This window comes from Chelonoidis abingdonii, chromosome 21 (genome assembly GCF_003597395.2).
Source record: "Chelonoidis abingdonii isolate Lonesome George chromosome 21, CheloAbing_2.0, whole genome shotgun sequence".
Lineage (NCBI taxonomy): Eukaryota > Metazoa > Chordata > Testudines > Testudinidae > Chelonoidis > Chelonoidis abingdonii.
This window is the reverse complement of record NC_133789.1, coordinates 1703925-1715748: the sequence shown is the minus strand read 5'-3', so window position 1 is coordinate 1715748 and position 11824 is coordinate 1703925. Positions and strand designations below refer to the sequence as shown.

At 60.7% G+C, this 11824-nt stretch overlaps 1 protein-coding gene across 4 annotated transcripts; it reads right to left on the bottom strand.

Annotated features, from left to right (window-relative positions):
• Positions 1-1191: 1191 nt before the first annotated feature.
• DHX58 (DExH-box helicase 58) lies at positions 1192-11677 on the bottom strand. Of its 4 annotated transcripts, none has more exons than XM_032789019.2 (13): positions 11292-11395; positions 10683-10869; positions 9591-9792; positions 8705-8895; positions 8151-8267; positions 7766-7892; positions 6637-6828; positions 5152-5408; positions 4307-4456; positions 3583-3744; positions 3046-3236; positions 2420-2516; positions 1192-1696 (listed from the first exon to the last, which is right to left on the bottom strand). In XM_032789019.2, the coding sequence occupies exons 2-13, from the start codon at positions 10848-10850 to the stop codon at positions 1523-1525; spliced, it is 2028 nt and encodes a 675-aa protein (XP_032644910.1). In that variant the 5' UTR covers positions 10851-10869; positions 11292-11395; the 3' UTR covers positions 1192-1522. The 4 variants fall into 4 exon arrangements, with proteins under 4 accessions (XP_032644910.1, XP_074915864.1, XP_032644911.1 ...); XM_075059763.1 differs by having other exon boundaries at positions 1195-1696; positions 11390-11436; XM_032789020.2 differs by lacking the exon at positions 11292-11395 and adding an exon at positions 11660-11677 and having other exon boundaries at positions 1448-1696.
• Between the last annotated feature and the right edge of the window lie 147 nt (positions 11678-11824).

Sequence of the window (11824 nt, the reverse complement as noted above, 5' to 3'; positions counted from 1 at the left end):
GCAGGAACCAGCATTTCACACTAATCGCGCACTCCAGTCCTTACACAGTTACTCAGGCTGACAGCGCAAACGCTCAGCGATTACCTTACAGCGTGGGACAGTCTGACTGCGATCAACGCACGTAGCAACTCACAGCGATTCAATACAGTCTAAACACAAAGCACTTGCTAACAGTTCTACTGCCTATTTTAACACCACTAGCCCTCGGGGAGCCAGGCTGGTGCCCGCCGTGTATTTGTCAGTGTTCACTGGAGGCCTGGGGACCATGGCATGAGCTGACACCTGGCCTGCCAGCGTCACAGCCTTAAACCCTCAGGTGGCAGCAGGCTGCTTGGAGATCAGCGTGGCCACTCCCACCGCATTGCATGGTGTCCAGGGACTCCGTGGGGCTTGTATTTCCTACCCAGCCAGAAGCGGGCCGGGGCCAGGGATCAACAGACTGAGCAATTGTGCAGGGCCCTGAGAGGCTCGAGGCGATATTATTATTATTTTCATAAGAACTTGCCTGTTTTCATAGTGACTCCTCCGCTCTGGCTAAGCAGGAGCCGCTGCACTGGCTCGCGGTTCAGGCAGCAGAGGGGCTGGTGGCAGTTCTGCAAACCGATCACGCGCTGCTGCAATCGACATGCACTTGGCTTCATGCAGCCGAGCAGGAAAAAAAAGTGGCTTCTGCGCATTGCGCAGAATCACTGCAAGCTGTGACTGAGATGCAGGGGGTTTCCCGGACAGGGGCAGGGTGGGAAAGGTGTGTCCTGTCCTTCACAGAACCATAAAGAAATGCACCTGCAGACTCCCCTAGAAGGGGCACGGCATTCTCCTTGTCTGATGGGTAGGGAAACTGAGGCACAGAGGCAGGACGAGACTTGTGTGAGATCAGCCAGTGAGTCAGCGGCAGAGCTGGGAACAGGGCCCAGGAATCTTGCATCCCAGGGCTGAGATTTGGTCACAACATTCTGCTCCTTAGCAGTGAGTGCTGAGAGGCAGAGGAGGGTGGATGGGGGAGTGTATTAGACGCCTGGGGAGGGCAGGAGGGGTTTTAGGGTCAATCCTGGGTGAACAGTACAGATCTTGGCAGGGGGTCAGACAACATGACCCCCACGGTCCCTTCTAACCCTGTGGATCTATGGTCCCTTGCCTTGTTTGGCCGGGACACTTCAGTCTATCACTAGACCATCTCCCAGAGCCTAGTCTCTGGGGGAGGCAGCCTCCCTAGGTCCCAATCCTGCACCTGATTCTGTGTGGGCCCAGAGCGGCCTAGCAGAGCAGAGAGGGGCAGGAGCGCAGGGGGGCAAATCTCCAGGGTGACCTTCCTCCTCCATTGGTCTATCGCTGCCCAGTGCCTGGGCGCCGTGGAGCATATGGAGGAAAGACAGAGCCACACCTGGGCAAAGCAGGGTTAAAATGCTTCCACTGTGCCCAGTGCTGATCTCTGGGAGGAGTGCTCCTGCCTACCATGCCCAGGGCTCTCTATCACCACGGGAGGGTGCTTGGGGCTCGGCCAGTCTCCTGGGCTCGCCAGGCGCTACATGCCCAGGTTCCTGCTGCAGTACTCCATGTAGTCAAACTCCTCGATGGTGAAAGTCACCCGGCTCCATTGCTTGGGCTGTTTGTTCCCGTCCGGCGTCGCCACCACAAAGTTTTTGATGGAGAGGATGGGCAGCGTCACGCTGCGGTAGATCATCTCCATGCCCCAGGCCTGCATGGACAGACGGAAGACATCACCCAGATGGACAGTCAGGATCCACCGCAAATCGCCGGGAGCAAACAGTCGCACACCTGGGCGACAGGACTTAGAATTTAACCCCAGAGCTGAACTGTACGAACAGCTCCTACTTATATCCAGGGGAGTGTATATACCTTATCCCCACCCGCCCAGTCACACACAGACCGATACATGCACACAGACACTCACTCCCACATACACCCAAGCGCCAATGGCTGGAAGTTTAATGCAGAAAAACTCACACTGGAAATACGTCGCCCATTCTGAAATGTGGATAATTTGCCATCGGAACAGACCCCACTATTGCCAATTCCTGGGTTTTAATATTTGATGCTTTCCTTAAAGCTCCAGCTCTTGGAGTCATGCGATATAGGGGGGAATCTCAGCTTCCCCTTAAAATAAAAAGGAAGTTTCTAGCCGTCATGGCTGTGCAGAAAAGCTGGGGGGAGAGGAGCTGTGACCCCTAAAGGCTCAGAAACCCCCATTCAAAAACCTCATGGTTTTTGAACATTTGGGGCTGGCAGCCTGGGATTCCCAAGGGATGTGCGGATTCTCCGTCACATGGGCTCTGTACATGCTGACTGGATGCATTTCCAATTCGACCCCAGTGCCTGCTTACCCAGCAGGGAAGAGTCACCTGTGAAAGCAGCTAACAGCCCTGCCCAGCCCCAGCGTGTGTCTCAGCCGCATACCCACCTGGCCGCAGCTTGCACAGCTGATGCTGCCCCCGGGCTTCCAGTCCTTGAAGTTGCGGGGAATCTCCACGTTGTTGGACGTGGCGTTGTAGTAAATCCTGCGGGAAATGCACCAAGAGCCGTTGCCATAAGGAGCTACGCAGAGGGTGCCTGTGAGCCAAGGGTGCAGGGCTCCCAAGCGGAGCCAGCACACAGCCACCTGGGGAGGGGAGCTCCCCGCCCTCCACCCCGGAGAGGGACAATCCCAGCCCCAAGTACGGCCAAGCTGCTCCCTGGATCTGTCCCTGGAGCGGATGGGAAGGACCCTGGCCTGATGGGGCCGACAGATGGGTCTCTCCAGGATCTTGCTAGGAGAGGCTCTGAAGCTGACCCCGCAGGGAGTCCCAGGGCTGAGTGAGGGGCCAGTGGGGCTGCCAGGCTGGAGGCCTCAGCGCAGAGCAAGAGAGAGGGCTGAGGGCAGGGGCTCGGGGAACATCTAGTGCAGCATCAAACATGCCTGTGCTAGCGACTGTCCCCAGTGGGGGCTGGAGGCTGCTGCTCAGCTCCACACAGTGAACGGCCGGGTGCCCCGGGGGACATGGGCAGGGCTCCCCTCCCCGGTCCCCATCCCCCCAGTCCCACCCTCACTTGAAGTCCGGGTTGATGTTGACATGGTGCATCTTCTCCACGGTGCGCAGGTCGCTGCCGTGGCACACGGCCATGTTGCAGTTTATGCAGTGGAGGCGGACGGCGTCTGGGTCGTGCAGCTGCCGCTTCTGGTTGCCTTCAGCCTTCTTCACCTTCCGGCTAATGATGGCGCTTCGCTGCAGGTCTGTGATCTGGGGGAGGGGAGGGGCAGCTCAGCGGAGGTGTGACAGGAACACAACGCGAGCGAGACACCCACAGACACGCAGCGAGAGGCACCACCAGCCCCCTCAGCTCCGCTCCGTCCCCTCCCCATCGCTGCCTCCACCTCCGGCCTGGGCCCTGCTGCCACCCACCACCCCATGGGGTGGGCACTTGGGGCCTTAGCCCAAAACACAGGCTGTCTGAGCACCGTGGCTGGGGTGGAGAACGGGGCCTCAGGCCCCCGTCAGCCCAGTGAACCCCAGTCTGCACCAGGAGCATGGACACGGGTCAGGAGCTGCTGGCCCCCAGGGCTGAGCCCAAGTGCCAGCCCCTCACCGTGTCCCGGTACTCCTTCTCCGGCATGGCCTGCACCTCTTCAATGACTCTTTGCGTGAGCTCCTCCAGGGTCTCGTTCAGCCGCTCCCGCGACACCTCCTTGCTGTTGGCCTTGGCAAGGACGGAGTACAGACTGTTCTCGGCGCGGGCGCGGCCCCTGGCCTGTGTAAACGGGGACACGCAGTTGGGTCATGCCTGGGGCAGCTCAGGACAGAGCCCCGGGGAAAGCGTCGGCAGTGCCCCTCCCCGCACCCCGCCCAGGAGTGGGGGGATGGGAGGTCTGCAAGACACCCCAGCCAGGGGGTTGGGTGAACGCTGAGCCCACTAGGTGCAGGTGGATTTGCCATCCCCTGGTGCTGCTGGCAGATGGCACTGGGGATGGAAGGCCTCATGGGTGCAGCCCCCCCCCGAGCGTGCCTTGACCCTGGCCTGCAGGGAGCACCCCTGGAGAGGAGTAGGGGGTCTGATCTCCATGCCCCATGTTGTCCTGGCCTCAGCACACAGCTGAGCACCGCATGAGCTCCAGCGAGAGGAACCCAGCTTCGAACGGCACTTGGCAGGACTCCAAGGAGCCGGGGGCTGGGTGTGTGTCAGACAGACCCAGACAGGTGGGCCTGGGACAGGCGGCTTCCCCCTGCACCCCACACAGCCCAGCCTAGTGCTCAGTCCCTCAGAGCCAGGAGGGAGGGATCCGGGGAACAAGGCCCGGGGAGCAGCCAGCTACCTGCACCATGGCGATCTCGTTGGTCATCAGCCCATAGCGAACCACGATGTTGCATTCTGGGATGTCCAGGCCCTCCTCGGCCACGCTGGTGGAGAAGAGCAGGTTGAGGTCTCCCTTGCGGAACAACTTGATCACGTCTTGCTGCTCGTTCTGGGAAGAGAGAAGGGATGGAGCTGTCGTTTCTGCCCACCGTGGGCCAGGCCCCGGCGCCGCAGGGAACCCAGGCCCGCAGCAATGCCAGGCAGGCCCCTAAGCAATTGCCCAGCCTCTGGGCTAAAGGAATACAGGGAATCTTGGAAAGATGGGACCTGGGACACAGTCTGAAGCTGCAGCTATGCATGGGGACTCCCCAGGACACAGCTCCAGGGCCCCCCCAGCCACGACACAGCAAGAATCATACAGATTAAAGCTACTGACTTGTCCCTTCCCTCCCAAGTGTGAGGGACAGGTCCCCCACGCTTCCTTCTGCTTATCCAGTGGGGTGGGTGGGGCAGGACCTAGTGGTTAGAACAGAGGAGGGGGCAGGAGTCAGGACTCCTGGGTTCTTTTCCCCACTCTTGGAGGGGAGGGGACTCCAGGGTTCTCTTCTCCCAGCTGCAAGAGGAGACTGGGTTCCAGAGGGGTAGAGCTTGGGGGTCAGGACACCTGGGTTCTCTTTCCAGCTCTGTCACCAGCCTGGGAAGCACGGCACTTCCTTCTTTGTGCCTCAGTTTCTTGCTCTTTCCCATGGCCTCTCTCAAGAGGGGCGGGGGGTGCGCAAAGCACCTGGAGCTCCTGGGCTGAGAAGAGCTGTGCAGTGCACAGCTGCTTCAGCACCGTCTGCCCCCTCCCTCGCACCCACCCACCTGGGTCATGTGCTTGGTCTGGTTGCTGTAGCCGGCTCCAGTCAGGACAGCTGCCTTAATGCCCAGTCTCGCCAGCTTCGCATTCTCCTGGATCCACTTGTGCAGGGCGTGGGCGCTCTGGCGCGTCTTGGTGAAGATGATGCCGCGGGAGTGGCCCAGGGTCTGGAACTGCTCCTGGAGGATCTCCTCCAGCTTGCTCAGCTTGGGGTTCTCGTAGTGCGGGTCGCTGGCCAGAGCCAGCAGCGCTGCCTTGATCTCTGCAACGGAGCGAGCGTGCAGGCAGGTGAGAGCTGCAGCTCTGAGCCAGCGAGCCCCAGGGCTAATTTACGGCACATGCACCCTGGCCCGGGAGTCAAACCCAGGGCCTGCAGTGCTAAGAACACAGACTTCTACTGCTGAAGTGAAAGGAGTGACTCTATTAGCTACAGCTGTAGGCTCTTATCTGCTCCTGGGGACCAGCCCCCACCCCATGGGTTACATTAATCCTAATGTTTCTCAAGGGGCTCGTCACATGTAATGTACAGCTGGCAGCGAGTCCTCCCGGAGAGAGGTCCCATGCGCCCAGCACTGCGAGGGGCAGTGTTGCCTAGTGGTTAGGGTACTGGCCTGGTGTGACGAACTGGGACTGTTCTTAATGTTTTCTCTGAACACTGTGTTGGTGCCTCAGTGTCCCCTAGGCAGTTCTTACGCATCCAGGTGGTGGGATAAGGGGGTGTGATTGCTACAGAGGAAGGGGCCAGTGCCCCTAAATGCCGGGCACTCTGTCTCCTAGCCAAAACGGATGGCCTGGGCCCCTCCCCTGCAAAGGTGCCAGCTGAAGGTGTTTGTTGGAGACAAAGGCGTCAGCTGACCTCCTGGCCCGGGAAAGGAGCTGAGCAGAGAGGAGGGGCGGGAGGGGGTGGTTAGTCTGGAGCTGCCTGGGGACAAGGAGTGAAGTGCAGACCTAGGGGTCTGGCTCACTGCCCCCCAGAATGGACCCGGCCGAGGGGTCTGGTTCGCTGTATCTACAAGCTCTGTTTTAGACCCTGTTCCTGTCATCGAATAAACCTCTGTTTTGCTGGCTGAGAGTCACGTCTGACTGCAAAGTGGGGGTGCAGAACCCTGTGGCTTCCCCAGGACCCCGCCTGGGTGGGCTCGCTGTGGGAAGCACACGGAGGGGCAGAGGATGCTGAATGCTCCAAGGAGAGACCCAGGAGGTGAAGCCGTGTGAGCTTCTTGCCCTGAACAAGTCTGCTCCAAGGGAGAGGAGGCTCCCCAAAGTCCTGACTGGCTTTGTGGGGAGCAGTTCCAGAGCATTGCCCGGGGACTCCGTGACACCTGGGAGTCAGGACACATGGGTTCTAGTCCCAGTTCTGCCACCAGCCTGCCTGGCAGGTACCTGTGGAGCATTCTCTGGCCTGCCCTATCCAGGAGCCTGGCCTAGATGAGCACACTGGGCCTTGCTGACCCCTCCCCCTGACACCATATCCTGCTTCCAGCCCTTACCCTCGAAGGTGCTGACAAGGAAGCGCTCCGTGGGGTCCTGCAGAAGCTTGGTGGCCTTTTCCAGCTGGTAGAACTCATCCAGGGCATTGAAGGCATCGATCATGCGCACCGTGTCATTGATCAGCAGCGCGTCGTTGTACTTCCGCAGGTGCATGGCGCACGTGCGCTTCTTACGGCAGAACGACTGGGCTCCTGGAACAAAACCACTGTAGCAATGGCTGAGAGCCAACCCCCTGGCCCGGTGCCTCGGGCAGTCACTGAGAGCAGGGCCAGTGTGGGGATCGGGCTCAGGACTCCTGGGTTCTATTTCTGGCTCTGGGAGGGGTGTATCTAGTGTTAGAGCAGGGGGGGCTGGGAGCCAGGATGCCTGGGTTCTATTCCGGCTCTGGGAAGAAAGCATGTGCCAAAGGCCCATTACACAGTGAGGAGGAAAAGGCAATAACAGAAAATGCCACAATGGCTCAGTAACCTGGCTCAGTCCCCCGCAGCAGCCAGGGTGCGGGATCAGAGGCCCCAGGCTATCCCACGGGAGGGGCAGGGTAATTCCTTCCCCGGGTCACTTTGCACCTCAGCGCATGGGGCTGCACAATCCTTGGGATCAGGTTCGTGGCTTGGGTCCCTGCAGGCACCGTTCCACCCAAAAACCCTCCAGGGCTATTAGCTACCCTGCAGCAGGGAGTCCCATAGCTAAGGGACATGCTGCAGGAAGCGTTCTGCCCTCTCGCAAGTGCTGTCATTGGGATCTGTGTGGATGCCCGTTCTGGAGCTCAGGTGGTTTATCTAGGCCATTCGTGTGTAGATACAGCAATGCCTGGAGGGATCCCGTTGTGCTGGACATCGCGTGGACATGTTAGAATAGACCAGCCCTGCCCCTAAGAGCGCTCAGTCGGAAGAGGCAATGCAAAGGGAGGATTGTTATCACCATTTTACAGGTGGGGAAACTGAGACACAGCACAATGAACTGACTTGCCCAATGCCAGGCGGAGCTGGGAACTGAATCCAGAGCTCCCGAGTCCCAATCCAATGCCTGAGCCACAAACTCAACCTTCCTCCCGCTGATTAGCTCTCGACTTCTATGGCTCCTCTCAACCCGTTCACCCCTCCCCTGCACTGGCACACAGCCCCTCACCTTCCTTCCCCAGCTCGACAACGCACTGCTCGTAGCTCTGCGTGCCGAAGTCCTGCGCCAGGTCACGAACATCCAGGTACTGGTGGATGTGGGCCATGGTTTCCTTCAGCTTCCTGCCCAAGGGATCCTGGAGAGCAGAGCATGACGGGGGAGCTCAGAGGGGAAGGCTGCTGCCCGTGGCATGCCCTGAGGGCACGGTGCAAGCCGGGTCGCAGGCTAGGAGCACCGGGGACCCCGTTGATTATGGGATGGGCTCAGCCACCCCTCCCAGACCCTGACCTTAGGGGTTTAAACTCTCAAGGGCTGTCACTGGTCTTCCCTGCAGCGAGGTCTCTCCCTTCTCCCCTGGGGTCTGTGCCCATGTGCAGCCCTGAGAGCCCTTTACCTGCGGCCTCTCATGGGACACGTCGTACTGCTTCCTGGGCTGAGGGACCTGAGCCTCCAGGTGGACACGGTGCTTCTGGGACGACATGATTTTGGCGGTGTCCAGGTTGGCACAGATCTAAAAGGGTTAAACACCCCCCCACCCCGAGAGCTGTATGAGCCACATGCCAAGGATGCACTGAGCTGGGAAGGTCCCAGTCAATGGGCGGGGGGTACCATCAGCATGGGCACATCTGGCACCAGCGGCCACTCACCACCCCACACCCTAAGGACATCCCCCGACAGACGCCGGAGGGAACAACACTGCAGCTCTGTGACCCATGTGGCTGCCATGGCTAGAATCTCAGGTCCCAGGCGACCAGAAGCCAAGGAGATGGGCTCCCTTGGCGGACAGTTTGCGCGGCCTCAATTCCTGCTCCAAGGGCCTTTTCCAGCAGCCAAAAGACAAGCCTGGTGCAATCTCAGGGGGGTTCCACAGTTCCTGGGCCACCGAGGTGGCAGCCAGCCATGTCCCCGACTTAGCTGGGATGGAGGGGTGAGGAACGCTCCACTCACCTGCAGGATGTGCTGCCTGGCCCCCTGGACGCTGGTGGCCCCCCCGGTGCCGGGTGAGGCAGTGAGGCCCAGGATCTGTGGCAGCTTCCACTGGCCTCTCAGCTTGCGCTCCAGGTAATCCTCCATGATCTGGTTGTAGACGCCGTCCTTGTGGGTGTGGTGGCATTCGTCAATCACCAGCAGGGAGAAATCTGCCCCGGGGAGATGGGGCTGAGCCAGGCTGACCGGAGTGAGGCTGACTTGGGGGGGAGGCTTTGGAAGGAGGGGAAGTGACTAGGGTGCTAGCTGGGGAGCTGGGGTCAGTTCCCAGCTTTGCCACAGACTCCCTGGGGTGCCTTGGGCACATCACTTAGCCTCTGTCGGCTGCAATCCCTGGCTGCCAAATAGAGATAACAGGACTGGGAGGATTTTGAGGCTCAGATGCTTCAGCGAGGGGACCATATGGGCAGGTGGACAGAGCAGGGGTCTGCTCTGCGAGGTGACCAGCCACTGCCAAGGGCAGGGGGAATGACACTGTCTTTTCTGCCTCCCACAGACTCCCGACCAAATGTGTGCAGTTTACAAAACACCAGCACTAGCCCTTCTGCCTCTCCATCTCCAAGGCAAGGCAGCCTCCCTGCTGCCCCCACTGTATCTACAGGGAATGAATCGGCCACCCAGGGCTCCTCTGTCCAGGGACCAGCCCTTTTCCCTCACTCCCACCATCTCCAGTTCCCAGGAGCTGAGTCAAGCTGGGTTTTCTTGCTGGCCTGTGCACGGTCAGCAGTAATGAAAGGCCAGATGCTCAGCTAGTGTTAATCGGAATCGACATGGGCACACGAGCTGGGGATCCAGCCCCGAGATCCCAGCCCCACATGGGCCGGGTTCCATCTCGCCAGGCTCCTACCCGTCAGCTCCACGTGCATATCCTCGTCCTGGCTGGTCAGGGCGTTCTGCAGGATCTTCGCTGTGCAGATCACCACGTCGCTCAGCTTCACCTCCTTGGAGAAGAAGAATTTCTGGTCGCTGTTGCTGCTGACGGGCGTGACCCGGAAGCGATCCTGCAGTGCATGGAATTCCTGCGTGTAGTGCTGCTCCACCAGGTGCACCTGCCGACCCAACATGCAGAAGACGCCCTGTAAGGCTTGTGTGCTGAACAGCAGCCACCCAGAAGCTCCCCCGAGCTAAGGGTGGGACGGAGAGCAGGGCCTGCGGAGAGCCCTGGCTGCTGAGCTGAGCAACCTCCCATGGACAACAGAGGCAAGGCAGCGCTGACCCTGCCCAACCCGAGCCAGCTACACCCTGCCTATCTATGGGGCTCGAGCGTAGAGCTGGCGTTCGGGGACCCTCCCTCCTTCGCATGGGGCATGGGCAGGTTTTGAACCCAGGACCTTCAGCACAGCCCTCTCTATCTCTGGAGCTAACAGGATAATGCCCTTAGCTAGCAGCAGAAGTAGGCTGTTATCTTCACATGGACCAGCTATGCAGAGAGCACAGCACACAGTACTAGGGTGCCATGGGGGAGGATAGGCGGCCACAGGGCCTGGCAGCTGGGCATGCTGGGACTGAGCCAGCTCTCAGCTGCCTGGGCAGAGGGGGAGGTGGGCATCTTTTGCCCACTTGCTTTCCCACCCCCTGCGTGAACACAGCTCCCCCACCTGGCACCAAGTCCACCCCCTTGAGACCGGGAGGCCAGCCTGATGCAGGTGATTAGCCCCAATGCCCGCTGCCCCCGTCCATCCAGCGAACGTGGGGACTTGGCCCCCACAGTTCCTCTGTAGCACGTCTGTTTGCAAAGACCTGGGGTGGGGGCGGCTCCTCAGTCTGGCTGGTTCTGTCTCCAGCTGCAGCCCCAGCACGTCCCGCCTCCCCCTCATGTGTGCCCACGGACAGGCCGAGGGGTGCTCCTTGCAGGCCAGACTGGGAGAATCAGCCCCACCCTGGCATGAGCATTGCCCCCCGTCCCCCCGCACCCCTAGCAGTGCAACTCCGATCTCACCCTGTTCACCAGCACAGCCACCTTGGCCCGCTCCCGGGTCTCCAAGTGCCTCTTGCACACGTAGGCAGCTGCCCGGGTCTTCCCTGCACCTGTGGGCAGCCAGATGATGATGTTCTCGCCCTCCAGGGCGGGCAGGATCACTTCCCACTGGTAGTCACGCAGCTCCATGTGGGCGGGCACTGGGCACCTGCAGGAAGCACAGAGCCAATGTGAAGGGGGCAAAGCTGGACAAAGCAAGAGAGACTAGCCCCCTACCCTGCCCTCCAATCCCTCCCCACCCCCTGCCCAGCCCCCAATCCTTCCATCCCCCCTCCACCCCGCCTGGCAGCAGGCAGAGACCGGTCAGGTCAGACAGGAGCCTGGGCCACTGAGTCACCCACCGCTGCCCCAGCCCCGCACCGAGGACCCGCAGGGTTAGAAGGTACCGCAAGGGCAGCTCGTCTGACCCCCCAGCGCCCGTGAGCCTGGCCAGGATGCCTGTGCCAGCCAGCGGCCCCTGAGGCACCCCCAGGCGGAGGGCGAGGGCAGGGGTGGGTGGCAGGAGCAGGCAGGCATTTCTTGCCCAGCAGCGCCCCTCTCCACCCAGAATCACCCTGCTTGCAAACGGACCCAGGCGAATTGCCTGCTCCCCACTGGCCTGGTAGCCGCTGCCTCTGCCAGGGGCTCTGCCCACCCCATCAGACACCCTGAGAGCCTGAAAGCAAAACCTTTCCGGGGGCCCCAGCCAGGGGGGTCTCAGCAGCTTCCTCCCTGGAGCCTGGCGCCCGCCTCTTGCCAGCTGCGTCTCTGGGCCAGGGGTGCTGGAACTCGGGGGGCTGGGAGGGGCTGCAGCACCCACCCCCTCCACCCCTGGCTTGAAGTGGTTTCCATCATATCCAGGGTTTAGTTTGGTTCAATGGTTCTTAGCACCCCTCCCACCGCGTATGCGTTATTCCAGCTCCCCTGTGCTGGGCACATTTAACCCGAATTACACTGACCTGGATCCACGAACCGAGTCCCAAAGCCAGCGCGGGGCTCGGCTACACCACAGTGAATCCGCCGGCTGGCCGGTCGCTGCGCCAGCTGGAGTCCCCCTCGGGGATCCCCCAGCCAAGCTGTCACAGGCAGAAATCGAAACTGAATCCAGCGCTAGGCACAGTGCC